At 34.8% G+C, this 20,474-nt stretch overlaps 1 protein-coding gene across 6 annotated transcripts in view; it reads left to right on the top strand.

Annotated features, from left to right (window-relative positions):
* ESR1 (estrogen receptor 1) overlaps positions 1-20,474 on the top strand; it is a 374,345-nt gene that overhangs the window by 194,262 nt on the left and 159,609 nt on the right. For all 6 annotated transcript variants that reach the window (XM_072767773.1, XM_072767754.1, XM_072767765.1 and 3 more), the window contains exon 5: positions 16,696-17,031. In XM_072767773.1, the coding sequence (XP_072623874.1) occupies positions 16,696-17,031 (336 nt within the window). The remainder of the gene's footprint in view (positions 1-16,695; positions 17,032-20,474) is intronic.

The following is a 20,474-nucleotide window of genomic DNA, read 5'->3' as shown; positions in this document are numbered from 1 at the left end:
GCCTGTTGACCATGCCTGATGACTTACCTAAGTCTTGAACTATTTCTACAGTTTTTTTTTTAAATTTTAAGATTACATATGTATCTTATCTGGATTTAAGAGTGTTCTGGCCAGCTTATTTTGGAATTTTTTCTGCTACCTAACTATTGTAGATATCACTGATGTCAGCTTTTGCATTTCGACTAAAGGCTTTTTTCTTTCATTCTTTCTCTTTCTCTCCCCGCGTCTCCAGCAATAAAATCTAGGTTTTATAGGAAACCAATAGTTATGTCAGGTTGCTAAGTCTCTTCCCACTGAAGGGCAAGTATTCTGGAGCAGCATATATTTAGCATTTGACATTTGATAAACAAGCTTGTTTAATATATTTCCAATACAGTTTCCACTCTGGCAATTGCAAGCAAAGAGTCCGGTTGGTATTTCGTGAAGCAAACAGATGTGGACATTCTGTCTGCATCAAGATGCATTAATTTTTCTGAAAAGTGGTAAGAAATTGTGAGAGTGAATAATAGAATTCAAATCAGATGGGGCAAGATAGTTGATATTCAGGAATAAATCATCATCTAATGAATTGGCTACTTTGGATTGAATGAGGAGTCACTGATACTGAAATATAGTCTGAGAAAAGGAACATGGGGATTCTGTAGTAGAGAGGCTAGCACTGGGATCCTCCTGCCCACAGTGGAATGTTGTCTTTGAAAGTCACTGGTTCAGTTCAGTGCATAAAACATCCATTGATCATTACTCAAGAAAGGTAATTTATTTACAAACACAGAGTTAAGTATAGTGGGAAATACACAGAACTAGGTACAGTTTTTATTATTATGAAAATTTTAGATCAAAGCATGTTTCAGAAAGAGAAATTTTCTGGCTCAGGGCACTAGATGACTTTTTTGGCATAACCATGTGAGAAAGAATTGCTCTTGATAGATCAGTGATAAGAATTAAATATTTCGTTTTGCTGAGCTCTCTATTAAAACAAGGGTGGTGGAACTTTGTGATCATTAAGGCTCTTGAATAATTCTCAGTTCATCATCCTTCTAGTATTAGTACTTGTCAGATCAGTATTTTAGGAAAGGAGCCCTGGTGATTTCTGTTAGTCACAAGGATATGACATAAATTCGTCCTTTAACACGTACTTACCAAGCCTCTAATTTTCCCAGCTCTGAGCTTCCAGGACTATAAAGCATATCAAAGATCTCTGTTATATTGAAGGTGACAGAGTTCGCAAGTGAAACTTTATAGAAAAGAATAACCCCTTTAAGCTTCAAGAAATCTAACATGCCCCCATTTGAGGATTTGTTAAATCACCAGCTAAAGGTGAACTAGTTTGTGATCAGTGGTAGGATTATTGTTTGAGACTGTCCCACTGGCAGGCACTACTTGTCCAGGAGAATGTAATTGGGTGTTGGTGACTCCAGCGAGGCTGGGAAGATTCATCCATGACCAAATTAAAGACAACAGGGACTTTATTTGTATCTAACTCTGCACCGATTAGCGGGAGACGAAGAGACCCACGGGGAGACTGGGAGACAAACTGTTTCTTTTACAAGTTGGAGAAGGAAAATTGCAGGTCTGAGTTGCAGAACAGCTAAGGAATGGGAGAAAAGAGAGAGAACTTCACAGACTGAACCTTGGTGTCTTATTTATTCCTCTTGGCTACAGAATGCTTGCCAGCGGGAGACTCATCACTAAGATATTACAGGGAAATGAAGCCAGGCAAGAAAAATATGTATTGCTTTTCTCCTCACCCCATAAATTTTGTTATTAATAAATCAGATTCTTATAGAGCAGCCTGCTACAGCTGTCCTTAGAAACAAAGTTTTATTAGTAGAGTTTTTATTAAAATGCACAGTAGTTTTAAGAGTGAACATTATACTTTTAAGTCAAAATGCATGTCACCGAGAACACATGTGGTTGTTATTTACCCTTTACTTGATTTGGACTTTGAATCTTAGTTTTTTTTGACATGCCAATAAAGGTGTGGTGACCTGTGATTTTTCCATTTTTGACACTCCCTACCCAGACTTCTGGGAAAATTCCAAAACAAGGCATTCTTATTGGTGGGCAACCTCTTTAGTTGCCTCAGTTTCCACGAGGGACATTTTTTTTTTTTAATTTTTGTTTATTTTTTCATGAGAGACACACACACAGAGAGGCAGAGACATAGGCAGAGGGAGAAGCAAGCTCCATGCAGGGAGCCCGATGCAGGACTCAATCCTGGGTCTCCAGGATCAGGTCCTGGGCTGAAGGCGGCACTAAACCACTGAGTCACTGAGGCTGCCCAAGGGACTTTTTTTTTTTTTTAATAAATTAATTTTTATTGGTGTTCAATTTACCAACATACAGAATAACACCCAGTGCTCATCCCGTCCAGTGTCCCCTTCAGTGCCCGTCACCCATTCACCCCCACCCCCCCCCTCCCCTTCCACCACCCCTAGTTCATTTCCCAGAGTTAGGAGTCTTTATGTTCTGTCTCCCTTCCTGATATTTCCCACACATTTCTTCTCCCTTCCTTTATATTCCCTTTCACTATTATTTATATTCCCCAAATGAATGAGAACATACACTGTTTGTCCTTCTCCGATTGACTTACTTCCAAGGGACGTTTTTAAACAGAGCAGCAACAGTCAGAATAGGAATGCTGTGATCATTTTTTAAAATTAAATTTGAGATAAATATCATCAAAGTAAATTATAATTTTCCAATATGATTCGACAAAGAGAATGATTAATATTATATGCACTTGTTTTACAGAAAAATTAGTTTTAAAAGTTATAACATATATGGTTTTTGTTTTCTTGATTTTAAACATGCTAGTTGCAAAGAAGAATCAATGTGTTGTTTTGTGGTTCGTGTTTGTCAAGTGCTCTTCAGTCAGACAACTCCAGTTCAACAGGGCAGAGACTTGGACTGTTGTACACTTGTGGGCACATACTCTGGGGAGGGAACAGGCATGACCAGGGAGGGAAGACGGCATATTAATTACGTTTTCTTCAGTGGTAATGCTGCAGCTGCTCTCTGCCATCATTGCTGAGCTTCTAGTGTAAATAGGAACTTTGTTCCGGGGCTGGGATGAAAGAGAGCCCAGATTGGGTTTGGATAACATGATTGGCCACCATGGTGGGCCCTGGTTTCTCCTGTGCAACTGGAACAATTAGAGCAGGTATGACTGGAGTTCTAGATCAGGAGGAAAGAGGAGGAAATGTACCCTTTGCACCCCCAGGAGGAATCACTGTTCATCTGTATCCAAGTAGACTCATCAAGGACAATTAATTCACAATAGACCCTAGTGTTAAGAGAAGTTGTCAGTTGATTTGAATTTGGGTGCTGGAAGATGACATCATGGGATATTATGGTTACTTATGAATACAGCTATTTATTGAGAAGATGGTAGATAAGGTGCTGGGCTGGGAGAAGGGCGAAGTTGGTAAATAGTCCAGGGGACAATTGAGGTTAGTTGGTGGTTGTGATTGTAGCATGATGGAAAAGTTGGTAATTAATTACCTTGAAAGAAAATTGAGCTAATGAACCAATGCTATTTGTATCATATACACAACTTTCTCCCCACTACTAATAGACTTATTCCCAAGTTATACAAGATACTGGAAACAGAGCATAACAATATGGGGGAGGGGGCAAAGGGATAAAACCATAAATTGGATCTCAGGCTAATTAGCTTACAGAGCTGGATCAGGAGATTTAATGCAGAAACATGGATTCTAACTTACTTCTTTTATTTAGCAATTTGTATAAGATTTCTCATACTGAAATTGATTATGTAAAGTGAATTGCCTTACCAGAAAGATCTGTTTGGAGGACTGCAATAATAAAGTTTCAGCAACTGATAGTGGCCAAGATGTTTTTAATGTATCAAATTTGTGTTATTAATATATTTTCAGTATGACTTTGGGTCATACCAAAACTCATTTATGTATTTAACTAACTTAACTATTGAAGTCTAAGAGGTAATTATGTCTAATAGTAGACAAGACAGATATAGTCTCTGCTCTTGTGTGGTTTGCAACTGAGTAGACTGATATTTTGTTGTGATTGTTTTACTTCTTTAATTGGAGAAGCTAATAATTTCGACTTGTGTTAGGTTCTAGTGTTAAAAATGAAAATGTAAAAAAAAAAAAGAAAATGTAATGTGCATTTCTGAGGTTCAGCAATACTTAGTTTTTCTTTTCCATTTAAAGATAAATCTAGTGTCCAACATAGGCTAATATATATATATTTCTTAAACACATATAGGTTTTGGAATCATGTTGCTAAATATCTAGGAGTCAGCTTTATTGCAGGAATTATTTTCCTGGTCCTAGAAGAGAGTATTAGCTCTGAAAATGATAATAAACACACTATATTCATATATACAATAAATGTTGAAGCCCACTACAGAATTGCATTAGAATTGGAGGTTATAAAGTGAACTTCATGTAGAATATGTTGACTCCATCCCTGTAATTAGTTTGGTATTACACAGTCATTTAAATATTAAAGTGTCAATTCGTATTTTAGTTGTAATTTTGGTAAATGCTGAGAGGGAGTATTAGTGCTATGAGAACAGCATTTATTATTATTATTATTATTTTATTTATTTATTAGCATTTATTATTATTTATTATTATTATTGTGTTAGTGTGGAGAAAATTTCCTTGAGGCATTTATTATTATTATTATTTATATTATTTATTATATATTATTTATTTATATTATTTATATTATTATATTATATATTATATATATTATTATGTTATAATATAATATATATAATATATATTATTTATTTATATTATTTATTTATATATTATTTATTTATAAGCATTTATTATTGTTATTATTTTATTTATTTATTTATTTATTAGCATTTATTATTATTTATTATTATTATTGTGTTAGTGTGGAGAAAATTTCCTTGAGGAAAGAATGTTTGATTGGATTCAAAGAGATAAGTAGGAGTTAAATAGACAAGAGAAAGGAGAGGGTACGTGAAAGAGGAAGAACCTTCTAGACAGATTTCTTGTTATCTCTCTACCTCTATCTTCACTTCTGTTTCTCTGTCTCTCTATCTGTATCTCCCTCTATCCTTATATTTTAAAAAATATAAAAAGATACAGTAGGGATAAATTTATGTGCCAAATTACAAAGCTTATTTTATATCCTGAAGATAGAGATGAGAACTTTTTAAGCAGCAAAGGTATCATCTTTGTAGTTTCTATTTGTTTATGTATACTGTTTCTGGTAGCCTTAACTTTCCCTCTTGACTAGCTTTATGGTCTTCTCCAGATGACAATGCAATCATTATTATAAAATTATATGTATAATTGAGATGAAATTGGCATATAACATTACATAAGTTTCAGGTGCACAATATTACAATTCAATATTTATATATACTACACAGTGATCACCGCCATAAGTTTCATTACCATCTATCACCATACAGTTGGGTCTTTTAACCCATTTTGCCCACCCCCAACCTCATTCCTTCTGGTAGCAACTAATCTCTTCTCTATATTTATGAGTTTGTTTTTGTTTTGTTTTATGTGTCCATTTGTTTTGTGTTTTAGATTCCATATATAAGTGAAATCATATAGTGTTTTTCTCTGACTTATTTCACTTAGCATAATACCTATGGTTAGGTTCATCTATGTTGTTGTAAATGGCAAGATTTCCTTCTTTTTATAGCTAAGTGATGTTCTATTGTATATTTATAAACTACATTGACTTTATCCAATCATCCATCAATGAACACTTAGATTGTTGCTATATCTTGACTGTTGTAAATAATGCTTCATTGAGCACAAGGGTGCATATATCTTTTTGAATTAGTGTTTTCTTATTCTTTGGATAAATACCCAGAAGTGAAATAGCTGGATCATATAGTAGTTCTATTTTTAATTTTTTAGGTATCTCCCTACTATTTTCCACAGTGGTTGTATCGATTCACATGCATACTAACAACTGCACAAGGGTTCATACTAACAGTGCACAAGGGTTCTCTTTTTTCCACATCCTTTCTAGTACTTGTTATTTCTTATCTTTTTTTTTTTTTTTTTTGAGAGGTAGAAAGAAAGAGGGGGAAGAGAGAGAAGAAGAGAGAGAATCTTAAGCAGGCTGTATGCCCGGCATGGAGCCCAACACAGGGCTCTATCTCACAACCTTGAGATCATGACTTCAGGGTCATGAGATTAAGAGTCAGATGCTTCTCACTGAGCCACCCAGGCATCCCCATTTCTTCTCTTTTTGGTAATAGTCATTCTAACAGGTATGATGTGATATCCCTCTGAGGTTTTAATTTGTATTTCCCTGATGATTAGGGGCATTGAACATCTTTTCATGTGCCTGTTGGCCATCTGTATTTCTTCTTTATAAACATGACTATTAAGATTTTCTGTCCATTTTTAAAGCAGAAAAGTTGTGGGAGTACTTAATATATTTTGGATATTAATCTTTTATTGGGTATATGATTTGCAAATATTTTCTCCATTCAGTAGGTGGCCTTTTCATTTTGTTGATGGTTTCCTTTGCTGTGCAGAACCTTTCTAGTTTGATGTAGCCCCATTTATTTATTTTTGCTTTTTCCCCCTTGCCTTTGGAGTCAGATAAAAAAAAAAAACTTTAAGACCAATGTCAGTGAGCTCACTGCCTATGTTTTCTTCTAGAAATGTTATGGTTTCAAGTATTATGGACATTTTAACAATAATTAATTCTTCCAATTCATGAGCATAGAATATTTTCCATTTTTTGGTATCTTTTTCAATTTCTTTTATCAGTGTCTTGTGGTTTTCACTGTATAGGTCCTCACATCCTTGTATTCCTAGGGATTTTATTCTTTTTGATTCAATTGCAAATGGGATTATTTTCTTAATTTCACTTTCTGATAGTTCATTATTAGTATATAGAAATTCAACAGATTTCTGTATACTGATTTTAACTTTGCACCTTTACTTTTTTCATTTATTGTTCTGTTTTTTGGTGGAGTCTTTAGGGTTTTCTATATATGGTATTAAGTCATTTGCAAATAGTTTTACTTCTTCCTTGCCAATTTTTTTTAAGATTTATTTATTTATTTATGATAGAGACAGAGAGAGAGAGAGAGAGAGAGAGAGAGAGAGAGAGGTGCAGAGACACAGGAGGAGGGAGAAGCAGGAAAGGAAAGCAACTGACTTTTGTATATTGATCTATATCCTTTACTTGGTGTAATCACTTCTTAGTTCCAGGAGGGTTTTATTTTGTTTTGTTTTGTAAATTCATTGGAATTTTCTGCATACACAATCATGTCATCTGCAAATAGAGACAGTTTTATTTCTTCCTTTACAATCTGTATACCTTCATTTTAGTTTTCTTGCTTTATTACACTTGCTAAGATTTTCAATGTGATGTTGAATAGAGAGTGGCAGAGGACATTCTTGCCTTGTTCCTGATTTTAGGGGGAAAGCATCCAGCTTTCATCATTAAGGAGATGTTAGCTATAGGTTTTTGGTTTTTAGTTTAGTTTAGTTTTTTTTATGGATGTCTTCTAAGAAATTGAAGTCATTAACTATTGCTACTTTACTGAGAGTTTTTTTTTAAATCATGAATGGGTATTCAGTTTTGTTAGATGCTTTTTATGTGTCATTTGGTATGATCATATGACTTTCTCTGTTGATGTAGTGGATTAACATTGATTTATTTTCAAATATTGAACTTGCCTTTATGTACCTAGAAAGGATTCCAGTTGTATAATTGGTCATGATGTATAATTCCTTTCTTTCATTCTGGATTTGACTTCATGACTTTAGTTGAACATTTTTTGTGCCAATGCTCAGGGCAGATTTGGTCCGTAGTTTTTCTTTCTTGTAATGTCTTTATATCATTTTGGCATCAGAGTAGTGCCAGATTCATGGAATACATTTAGAAAGTGCTCTCTCTGCTTTTGTTTTCTGAAAGAGACCATAGAGAATTGGCATGCTTTCTTTCTTAAGTAGATTTTTTAAGAAACAATTCATGAACCACCTCAGCCTAGTGAATTTCTAGGAAGATTGTTAATTATCAATTGAATTTATATTATAGATTTAGGGATATTCGAGGTACTTGTATCTCATGTTGTAAGTTTTGGTAGTTTGTGCCTTTCAAAGAATTAGTATATTTCCTATAAATTATCTGATTTATGCATATATTTTGCTCATGATATTTCTTTGTTAACCTTTTAATGTCCAGTCAATAACGGTGACTCTCATTTGTGCTATTGACAATTTATGGCTTCTTTCTTTTTTCTCAAGTATACTGGTTAGAACTTTATCAATGTTGTCTAACTATCTTTTCAGAGAACCAGTTTTGGTTTCATGATTTTCTTTGTTGTGCTCCCATTTTCAATTTAATTAATTTATGCTCTGATTTTTATTATTTTTCTACTGCTTGCTTTAGGCTGACTCTTCTTTCTCTAGTTTCCTAAGGTGGGAGCTTGGGTTATTGACATACTTCACTTATCTAATGTGTGAATTTAATGCTGTAAGTTTTCTTCTTGAATGCTATAAGTATTGCTTTTCCTACATCCCACACATGTCATGATAAGTTTTATTTTCATTTTCATTTAGTTAAAAATTATTTTTTTAAAAAGATTTTATTTATTCATGAGAGACACAGAGAGAGAGAGAGAGAGGCTGAGACACAGGCAGAGGGAGAAGCAGGCTCCATGCAGGGAGCCCAACGTGGGACTTAATCCTGGGTCTCCAGGATCCCGCCCTGGGCTGAAGGCAGGTGCTAAACCACTGAGCCACCCGGGCTGCCCTCATTTAGTTAAAAATTCTTAAAAATTTCTATCAAGGCTTCTTCCTTGAGCCATATGTTCTTTAAAAGTATGTTGTTTAATCTCCAAATATTTGAGAATATTCCAGTTATCTTTCTATTATTGATTTCTAGTTTATTTCAGTGCTTTTTAGTTTATTTAGTGGTTTATATTATTTCTTTTTAAAATATTTGTTAAGGGTGTTTTTATGGCCCAGAATGTGGACCATCAAGTTCTGTCTTGGAACTTGAGAATAATATGTATTCATCTGTTGTTTGATGGAGTATTCGATAAATATTAGCTAGATCAGGTTGATTGATAGTGTTGTTGAAGTCAACTTTATCCATATTGATTTTTCTGTCTACTTAGACTTATCAGTTATTGATAGGGAGATGATGAAGTTTCTTTCTAGCTGTAATAGCAGATTTGTGCCATATTGCTTCCCACCAGAAACATCTAAAAAAATAAACAGGATAAAATATATGAAATAAGAGTTTATAAACCTCCGATATCAGGCAGTGTGAGGCACTACTTCTTGAGAAAAAGAAATTAAATGAAGTGAGTCGTACAATTGCTCCAGTTTCTTACATAGAGAGAATTCTAGACCATAGCTCAGGGAAAGGGAACTCAGATGTAACTAATCATAGAGGCAGCACATGATAGTTGTTCAGTAAATCACACAGGAAAGAAACGTTACAAGAAAGGAAGAGGTAGAGCCACTAGACTGGGGTGCATCCAAAATTGACTATAGGTGAAATGAGATTTTACTTGGGTTTTGGAGGCCAATATAAGAGGATTAGAAAGAGAAGAGATGGTGATGTTGGAAAGTATCATCTAAAAATAGGTACAGGTCCAACCCTGTTTCATAAAAATAAGTTTGTGGAGGGAAATTGTAAAGGTAGACTTGAAAAGTACCGTGGGATTATTTATGGAAATTCATGAGACTTAATGTAATGTTTGATTTTATTTAGTGGGTCAGTGGCTTTCTAAATGTAAAGTAGAACCAGTAAACCTCTTAAAAATAAATTATTTCCCTAATCCCAACACAACACACACACTCAGACATAGTTGCTTTAGACACGGGGAAAATGTGGTGACCAGAAGTCCCAACTACACCACCTGTGATACTTCCTCAGAACTAAGTTTTCAGAGCATAAAGTTTCTGTAAGCTAAGGAAGTCTTTGAGAGATTCAGACAGAAAGTAACAGAATGAATTGGGTGTGTAATGAAGATAAACCAATTGCCAATTGCGAGGTAATTAGATTGGAAGGGAAATTGAAGTTAGGCAAGGAAATGCATTAGAGTTGCTGCATTGATCTAGGCAAAAAGGGATGGGAGCAAGAAGTAGGATGGTGGCAGTAAAGGCAGAAAGAAAGAGGCTCAAGGAAGAAATACACAAGGGAATACTAGGTTGTGGTGATTTCTTGGATGTGAAAGAAGGAGGCAAAGAGCATTAAATTGCTCTTAAAGAACTGGATAATGCATAGTCCCTTGACCTGGTACACTTAGGGGCCATGACTATATAAATAACAATTTATGGTTACATAATTCTCTTTGGTTCAAATCTCTGAGCTGTCCTTGGGACCTAGGGCATACTAGTTACCTAGGGCACACTAGTTATTCTAAACTTATTTCTCCTGTTAGTGGGCCACTGTAACAGCTTCCACCTTATAGGATACATGTCTAATATTTGAAGATAAAGCATTAGAATTGATGCAGGGGAGTTTCTCTGGAGCAAGTTTTATTAGCTCTTACCTTTATTTAATTAACTAATTAGCACTTCTGTTTTCTTCAACATATTGAATTAAAACACTTTTAGTGTATTTCTTTGGCTTTTTAATATCTCATGAATAATGTGAAATTTTTGAGAAACAAAAGAAAAGTGATTATGTAAATGTTTGAAATATTTAATAATACATTAAAGTAGTCTTAGGGAACTGGAAAAATTACTAGTTATACTTGCTTTTTTGTAGAGGCACAGGGTATTAAGAAAAAAGATCATTTCAGAAAAAGTTTAAAAAGGAGAATGCATTACAAGCAAATAATCCAATGAATTATTTTAATTAATGAATATTCAGATAACGTATTAATTTTTCCTGAGATACAGAAGCCAGGCCAAGGAATTTAAAGAATGGGGAAAAAAAAAAGAGTGATTAAACAAACTTAATTAGAAGTAATCTTTTAAACTAACTTGTATGATCCATAGGACAGATGTTTTTACTTTAGGACCAGGACATAATTGTTGAAGCAATTGATATGTGTGTAGACCATTTTTCCTTGCTTGAACTCAGCCCCTGAGCTGCTTTATAGCATACCTTGCAGATCCCAGGCAGCCTTGGGGGACATTCCCTACAGCTTGCCTTAACCTGGAGAGAACCATATGTACCTTCTCTCTCCCTTTTATTCCCATTCCAGTTGCCCATGTTACTTAATTTAATAAATTCCTTTAAGTTAACACTTCCTAGTGGATTAGAATCATTCAAATTAACTTTGAGTGCTGCTAAGTGGAAGTTCTATACTCAGTCTTTCTAAATCCTTGCAACAGTGTGACAAGGATATTAGAGAAGGCTTAACCCAAGGGTATAAAATTCAAACTGGTGGCATTTCACACTAAATGGTGGGCTTGCTGGATGAAAGATAATTTATTTTCTTAATCCTTCATAGGAAACCAGTGGATAATCCTTGAATTATTGCAAGCTTAACATTTTAAAAAGAGAGTATACAGGAATTTGCTTTGATGCCAGTGTTACCTAATCAGTAACACAACCTGAGAGCTAATAATGTGTGTACACTAGTATATCCATAGCAAGATATTTGTATTGTGCTGCTGAATATTTAACTCAGCCACTCTGGAAAAGGATATTTTAGTGTATTGAATGACACTACGTCTTGTTTATATGACATTACAAGCTAAAATGCTATTTGCTGAAAAATAAATGTCTTGATGTCAAGAGCTGCCTGTTTAATATTTACGTGATTTAAGCTAATTGTTTTTTTCTCTCTGCTTTGTGAATTCAGTTTTGGTCTTTTGATTTTTTTTTTTTTTACCGATAGTTAAATTAGACAAAGGGAAGTGAGCTTAAATAAAATACATATCAATCTAGGTTACTGCTCTACAAATAATTCCGGAAAATGTCTTGGTGGAGAGCATAGAGTTTTTAATTTTACTTTTGGATTATAATTATACATGTCATTCCTATGCCCCATTACTCTATATAATTAACTGGCTGTATGTTCCATAGCAACACAGCCTGTAATCATTGGCTCTGATCTGTGATTCTCATTTAACCTAGGTTAAAATAGAAGTAGAAAATGGGTCATTTTTTTACCTTCTTCCACTCAATTCCAATTTGATTTTTTTTGAACTCATATAAAATATTTGTGCAATATTGTCACTGGTAAATGACACTGGTATGTGACAATTACCATTTACAATGTAAAAGGATGCCTTCCTCATTGAGCTATGCCCTAGGGTCCTGCCACATGCAGTTGAACAAATAAAATGTACAATATTCTATTTTTGTTCTGTTTGTGTGTTTTTAAAAAAGATTTTATTTATTTTAGAGAGAGACAGAATGAACTGGGTGGGGAGGAGCAGAGGGAGAGAGAGAGGTAGGCTCCCCACTGAGCAGAGAGCAGGACACACAGGGCTCCATCCCAGGACCCTGGGATTATGACTTGAGCAGAAAGCAGATGCTTAACCCACTGAGCCACTGAGGTGCCCCCTGTTTGTACATTTTGTAGGGACTTTGATGTTTGAAAAATATAGTACATTGAAGGGTAGAGAAAATACTTGTTAATGCTAATTGAATCCATCTTTCCCTGTTTGACTATCTGATGATTTAATAAATATTCTACTCTCTCCTTGATATATCCAGTTGTGTCTATTGTGGCCATTTTTGTTTGTGTTCAACAACCTTAGATCATCTATTTGTGACACTCAACTCCTCTGAATATACTTCTTCTAAATTTCTCCAGAAAAGGAAATTTCATGATTTGGCTTAAATGTAACTTCCTCTCTTAGAGAAGTCTTCTCCTCCTTGATCCACCTCCTCCCTTCCATTGTGTTTTGGGAATTTTGTTCATTCTTTCATTCATCCAGTGACTACTGAATGATTCTTGATTGATGTCTTTCTCTCTCTAAGCTGAAAACTTAATGGATGGTAACATAATCTATTTTTGTTTACCACTGTATCATCTGTGAATATTCATTATAAGTAGTGAATACATTTTTACCAAATGAATAAATACTTTGATAAATTTGAATTTGATAACTGCTACTACTAGTACCTAAACTGAGCCTAAAATCCTTTCCTGGAAATCATATTGTCTGTACAATGACTGCTGGGGACTTTTAAAGTGGGTGGTAATAGTATTTTGTTCTGTTGTATAAACCTATCCTTACCTCTGAAAACTTTTTTTTTTTTTAAGATTTTATTTATTTATTCATGAGAGACACAGAGAGAGAGGCAGAGACAGAGAGAGAGGGAGAGGCAGGATCCTCGTGGGGAGCCTGATGTGGGACTTGATTCCCGGACCCTGAGATCACACCCTGAGCCAAAGGCAAATGCTTAACCACTGAGCCACCAGGTGCCCCCCTTTGAAATTTTAACAAATAAATTACATTTATAATCACATTTATTTTTAAAAAGTAAATTGCTTATGTATAGTTGTGATCAGGTAACTCTTGATTTCATCCTAGGAAAAACAATATCATTTTTAACCATTTTTTGTTTAGTCAAATCCCTTGATTTTATCTTTCAATGTAGATCAAATAATAAAAGATTTTCATGGCTGCTGCAGATTTCCTCTAATATCTAGTCACATTCTCAATCTTTTTCTAAAATTGTAGAGTAGGGAAATTAAGAATATTTGAATAATACACTAACATTAAAGAACAGTGCACTTTTCTTTTTATTCCAGTCCCCAACCAAAGTATGTAAACACCAGTCACAATTCATCTTCTCAAATTTCTGACCTCTAAATTTCCTAAGAAATGTGACTGTAAAGTAAGTTTTTGCTTTTGACCCCCCCACCCACCTTTTTCATTCCAAGGCTACTGGTCTTACATTCCAAATGGAAGACCATAGAGTCATACAGTCTTGAGAAAGTATATTGAAGGTCACCTAGTGCAAATGTTCACTTGATAAATGAATCCCTTCAGTAATATCCCCATAAAGTCTTCATGTGGCTTATTATTGGGAATCCCCAGTGATCCAAAGTATCATTTCCCGTGGCAGCAGATTCTTTGTTGTCAGCTTTGACTATTGCATACTGCTTCCTTATATTGAACTCTAATCAAAGTTTCCACATATTTCTTCTAGGTTACCATTTGGGCTCATAAAGAACAAGTCGAATCCTTCTCTCACTTAGTTTAAAGAACAAGTCAAACTCATCTCTTACTTAGTTTGGGCTGCTATAACAGAAATAGTATAGGCTGCATGGCTTAACCACAAACGTTTATTTTTCACAGTTCTGGAGATTGGGAATTCCAAGATCAAGGTGCCAGCAGATCTGGTGTCTGAATAGGGTCTGCTTCCTGTCTTGCAGAAAGCTGTCTTCTCGTATCCTCACATGGTAGAGAGAGCAAGCTCATAGTAGCTCTCTGGCCTCTTATAAAGGCACTAATCCTATTCATGAGGGCTGTATTTTCATGACTTAATTACTTACTGAAGGCTCCACCTCCAACTACCATCAGTTGGGGATTAGATTTTAACATTAGAATTTTGGGGGATACAAACTTTCAAATCATAACACCATCTTTACAGGATAGGCTAGCTCAGTTGAGGGTGACATTCATGTTTCCTCTAAGTCTTCTTTTCTCTATGTTAACCCCTCTTAGTTGCTCAGCGAATCTCCATGGGACCTGATTTCACGATTTCACATCTCTCCATCATCCTAGTTACTCTAAAAAGTTTATTTTTCTTATACAGGTAGCATCCAGCAATGGGTATGATAACTCCAGGTCTGCACTAATGAGCTGAGAGTAGAGAGTATCGTCTTTCTTAATTCAGATAGTCTTCTCTCATTAGCACCCCTGGCAGTGAACTAGTTGAAATGTCTAAGGACAATGATGGGTCAGATACAACTGTTCTCATCTGAGTTATTTTACTTCTGGATATTTTTAGATTTGTTAACTTTGTTGATAATTGCTAAGATTTTAAAACTGTTAACTGAAAAAACATCTTCATTTTAGAGCCAGGATCTCAAATCATACTTAATATAGAATGGTCTTGGACAAGTTCATTTACCTTTCTACGTAGCTGTTTCCCACTATTTACCTTACAAGATCATTGTGAGGACTGAATTAGTTATAAAGTGCTTTTATGTAAGTGTAGATAAAGTGCTTAAAATACATGGCGGTGCTGTGTATTAGTGATGATAATCTTTACTATTATTACTTATTCCAAGAGTTCTTAGAAATTCTTATTTTAATACTGAATAAATAGGGTCTGTGACTTTGTTATATTTTGAAGGTGTTGTCTAATATATCTAATCTAGACATAAGAATAAAAGTTACACTTAAAAAATTCACAACCACAAATTTTCTCAATTCTTTGACAAATTAGAACAGAATAGAACAAAGTTCTGACATTAGTTATTCATTTGTTATGGAGAGAACAGGTAATATATTACAAAAGTGTAATATATTACAAAAGTGTACTTCTCATGTCTTCAATATTAAAAATAATTGTATTAGCTTTTTACCAAAATGATTATTTTTTCATATAAATCTAAGAACTGTTGCTGTCCAACATATTTTGGCGAGAGAATATTTTTTAAAAGATTTTTTGTTTATAATTTATTCATTTGAGAAAGAGAGTGAGTGAGAGCATGAGCAGGGGGGAGAGGGTGAGGGAGAAGCAGACTCCCTGCTCAGCAGGGAGCCCAATGTGGGGCTCAATCCCAGGACCCCAGGATCATGACCTGAGCTGAAGGCAGACGCTTTACCGACTTAGCCACCCAGGCACCCTGATGAACATTTTTGAAAATATGGAAGCTTGTGTTAATTTTTGTCTTTTTAAGATATTTGTTTCTGCTGATACATTTCAGCACTACAGCATGGCCTTTTCCAGGTTAAGACGCTGAGCTGAAACCTTGAAGAATCACTGCAAAAGAGATTGGATTCTCCTTCTCCCTATAATTTAGTTAGTGAGAACCACAGCTGGGTAAGCCTTTGGGGGGCAATTATTTTCAATTATTTTAAAAGCTTTTATATTAGGGAAAGAGAAATACATTTGTGAAAATCTTAGAGCCAGGTAAATGACTTGGCGGTCTTAGGTTAAGTACTGAGTAAGGTGATAAGGTGCAGCTTGGCTGCAATCAAAGACTTGCTGAGCACCTGTGGGAGCCAGAGGCTGTCAGATGCATTTCCAATAAGTCATTTCCCTTCAGTGTCTTCCATTAAATGGCCTACTTGGAAAATAAAGATGGTTAGAAAGTGATTTTTTTCATTGTCATTTAAATTTCTGTTAAAAGAATATTCACAGTAGAAGTCTTTGATGCTAAGCCATATTTCAAGAATAACTAATTATAATTCCATTCTATTTGTAGCATCTGTGACACACCTGCACATGCACACACACACACACACACACACACATACACAAATGGTTTGTCAAAATCAGCTTGTACTGGCCCATAAAAGTCTACTGTTAACTTTTCAGGAGTTTTGTAAACCACTTAATATCAGACAAGTAGCTTGAAATTTATCACAGTGGGAGCATTTACACCATGAAAATTGGCGAATGCTACACATCAAAGCCTGTTTTTCCTCTTAGGCAGCTGGTTGGTAAACGCTAGTACACCTGTGCCTCAAAATATTTCTGTAAATAAAATAAAGGCTGTTAGCAATTAAGTTGATTTTAGTATGAAAGTTTATATGAGAAAAAGAAATAAACAGGGTGCTTTTTTCCCTTTGTTCTCAGGGATACGGAAAGACCGAAGAGGAGGAAGAATGTTGAAACACAAACGCCAGAGAGATGATGGGGAGGGCAGGAATGAAGTGGGGTCCTCTGGAGATGTGAGGACTTCCAGCCTTTGGCCAAGCCCTCTCTTGCTTAAGCATACTAAGAAGAACAGCCCAGCCTTGTCCCTGACAGCCGATCAGATGGTCAGTGCCTTGTTAGAGGCTGAGCCCCCCATAATCTATTCCGACTATGACCCATCCAGACCCTTCAGTGAAGCTTCGATGATGGGCTTGCTGACCAACCTTGCTGACAGGGAGCTGGTTCACATGATCAACTGGGCAAAGAGGGTACCAGGTAAGAACTCTAAGCTCAAAATTGATTTGAGTCAATAACTACTCATGACTTGATTTTGCTGTCATGGGAGAAGTGGTGGGAAACAACAGTTTGCTGTCGAATTGGTTTCAAGGTTACATCTGAATTTATTATTTTACTATCAACATACTATAATTCTCCTGGAAACTAGGAAATAATGTTTTAAAATCCAAATCTGGAAGATTAAAGTCTTTAACCTGATATTATTTTTAACCAAAGAACCTTGGATGGTCACAACATAATAAGCGTATGTAATATTATGTGTTCATATTGTCAGAAATTTTTAACACAAAATGATCCATGTGCTGCAAATTTGTAATATTAAGAACTTCTGTTTAAAACACCTCAATTGTTATAGACAGTTTTACTTTAAAGTATTTTCTTTTAAGGTTTTTATTGACTAGAGAGATAATAATAGGTATCTTTACTGAATGTCAATTATTCACTCAACTGTCTACTCATAATAATTTAGGAGAAAGGCAATACAAAAGAAAAATAAATTAGGTTCTCATCCCTGAGAGGAGCTGATAGAAAGATGCACTGGCTGAAGTGACACTTGGTCATTCAGTTGGTTCTTTCAGAACTGGTGTTCCTGTAAAACTTGACTATTGCTCTTGTTGTTCAGGGAGAAGAACTCTAGTTATTATGGAAACAAGACTAGAAAATGACCTCCTCCATGCTCCAACATATCCATTCAGGAGCTAACATAGATGAACCAAGGCAAGAGGAAGTTAAATCTTTTTTCTGGGCTTATAGATCAAATGAGTAATGGTGTTAGACAGAGATTGTCTTCCTTGGTTTCTTTTAATAGATGAAATTAATTATTACCTATGAAGCATGAGATTTTTTTTTAAATCAAACTAAATAAATGTGGGGTTTGGTTCTTGCATTTCACAGTTCAGTTATAGACCAAGTGAACAAATGTCTGCCTTGGAGACTATTTCATGTATTTGCATATATTAACATATAAACATGTGGTCCTTTGAATAATGTTTGATTCCCAACTTGATAGAGGGCATCCATTTAGGTGGTGGAGCTTGCATTAAATGGAGACATGGGGATTGACAGGCATATTTAGATTTTTAGGGTCAATCCAACTGCCATATCAAAAATATTGGCCATCTTTGAAATTAAGAGTTTTATTGAGCACCTACCTCGCTTACCATTCTCATGTGAAGCAGATCCAGGTAAGCAAGTCTAAATGTAATGTGGTTATTATAGGCTTTATCTTTGTATTTGTGTACCACCTTTTAAAAAATACTTTGGGAAAAGAGAAAAACAAAACAAAACAAATAATGACCATATATCTGAGAACCGACTCTTGGTTGCTGTTAAGTTTTATTATCCTATAAGCATATATTTTCCCTCTTGAAGTCTTGTCAGTATTAGTTCAGAACACTGTCGAACTCAAGTATATATTTTCATACTTATCTGTAGATTTCCTTCACAACATTTTTGTAATTATAAAAATTTGAAGGGCATGTGAAATAGTGGAATGAAGTTCAAGTATATTAGCAGTAAATGAAGCATTCATAGCAGTAATCTTCTAAATTTAGGAATGAAATGGAGACAGAAATCAAGGGAAAGAAGATATGTCCATGCTTAGCTATCCCATTGTTTAACCCAGAATTAAACAAAATTTATGATAATAAGATGTATAGCAAAACCACTTGATTCTATTAGTTTAAAAGACTGAAATGATTCCAAACCCTTGGACCAAATGATGCTTTATTACTTGATGGTTAAAAAAAAGGATTATAAAGGCAGAAATGAAATTGTGTGTTTGTGCACTATTGAAATACAGCTGTTATAAATCAGAAGCCTACTTGTCTGACCAAGCAGAATAAAAATAGTCATTGATTTTAAAAAGATAAAAAAAAAGAAGAAAAAGTCTTCAGGAAAAAATTTGAAGATAATTACCAAGTTTTACAGAAAACTGACAAAATCACATTTTGGAAAGCTTTTACATATCCAAATGCCATCTGTCATTTAAAAAAAAAAAACCAGTACTAAAAATCTAATATAGGCAATGTTGCATGGTGATACTTCAAGGTTAATATATAGGGAAGACAAAAAAAAAAAAAAATCATTGTTAAGAGTAGTAAGAAAGCCAGTTCTAAGAGAAGTACTTGGAATTAACTGCATGATACAAAAACCTGCATGGAACATTTGGTTAGTCTTTGTTTTTTATTTTTTAAAAAGAGTTTATTTATTTTTTATTTATTTATTTATTTATTTAGAGTGCAAAGCGGGGGTGGGGAGGTAGGTGGGTGGGGCAGAGGTAAATAGAAAGAATCTCAGGCAGATTCTATCTCACAACCCTGAGATCATGACCTGAGCCAAAATCAAGAGTCAGATGTTCAACTGACTGAGCCTCCCAGGGGTCCTTGGTTAATATTTAGATGCTATCGATAAAGAAGAAATCGTGAGTTGATTTCATTTTTAAAAACTTCAGTTTCAGTGAAGTATTGACAAAATTATAAGATGTTTAAAGTTGTGCTGATTTGATAATACTTAGGCTTTGTGAAAGGATCCCCTCCCATCTAGTTAACTAACACCATCCATCGCCTCACTTTTTTTTTTTTTTTTTTTTTGGTGAGAACATTTAAGTTCTACTCTCAGCAAATTTTAATTATAGGGTACAGTGTTATCATTGATAATCACCATGATTTAGATCTTCAGACCTTTTTCATCTGCTAACTGACAGTTTATATTCTTACCAACCTCTCCCTATTTGTCCCATCCCCCAAATCCTGGCAACCACTTTTTTGCTCTGTTTCTGAGTTGGACATTTTTGTCTTCTTTGATTCCACATCTAAGTAATATCATACAGCATTTATTTCTCCCTCTTTGGCTTATTTCACTTAATATAAGGCATTAAGATCTTTCCATGTTGTTACAAACAGCAGGATTTCCTTTTTCTCTCATGGCTGAATAATATTCCACTATATCTGGATCTAGATTTGTCAGATCTTACTTGTTTATCTGTTGATGGACACTTAGGTTGTTTTCCTCTCTTGACTATTATGTATAATACTGCAGTGAACAGGGGAGTACAGATATCTCTTTGAAATGCTGCTTTCAATTCCTTTGGATATATGCCCAGAAGTGGGATTACTGGGTCATATAATTATTTTAAAATTTTTTGGAGAACCTCTATCTTGTTTTTCACAGTGGCTGTGAAACACTAGGTTACAGTTCCATGAACAGTATACAAGAATTCCTTACTCATCAATATGTATCTGTTGTCTTTTTGATGACAGCCAATCTAACAGATATAATGTGATATCTCATTGTGATTTGATTTGTCTTTCCCTACCGATTAGTGATGTTGAACATCTTTTTATCTATCTCTTGGCCAGTTTGTATGTATTCTTTGGAAAAATGTCTATTCAGTCCTCTGCCATTTTTTTTTAAATTAAGAA

Source organism: Vulpes vulpes, chromosome 1, assembly GCF_048418805.1.
Source record: "Vulpes vulpes isolate BD-2025 chromosome 1, VulVul3, whole genome shotgun sequence".
Lineage (NCBI taxonomy): Eukaryota > Metazoa > Chordata > Mammalia > Carnivora > Canidae > Vulpes > Vulpes vulpes.
The sequence above is the reverse complement of the archived record's forward strand: the minus strand, read 5'-3'. Positions and strand labels throughout refer to the sequence as shown.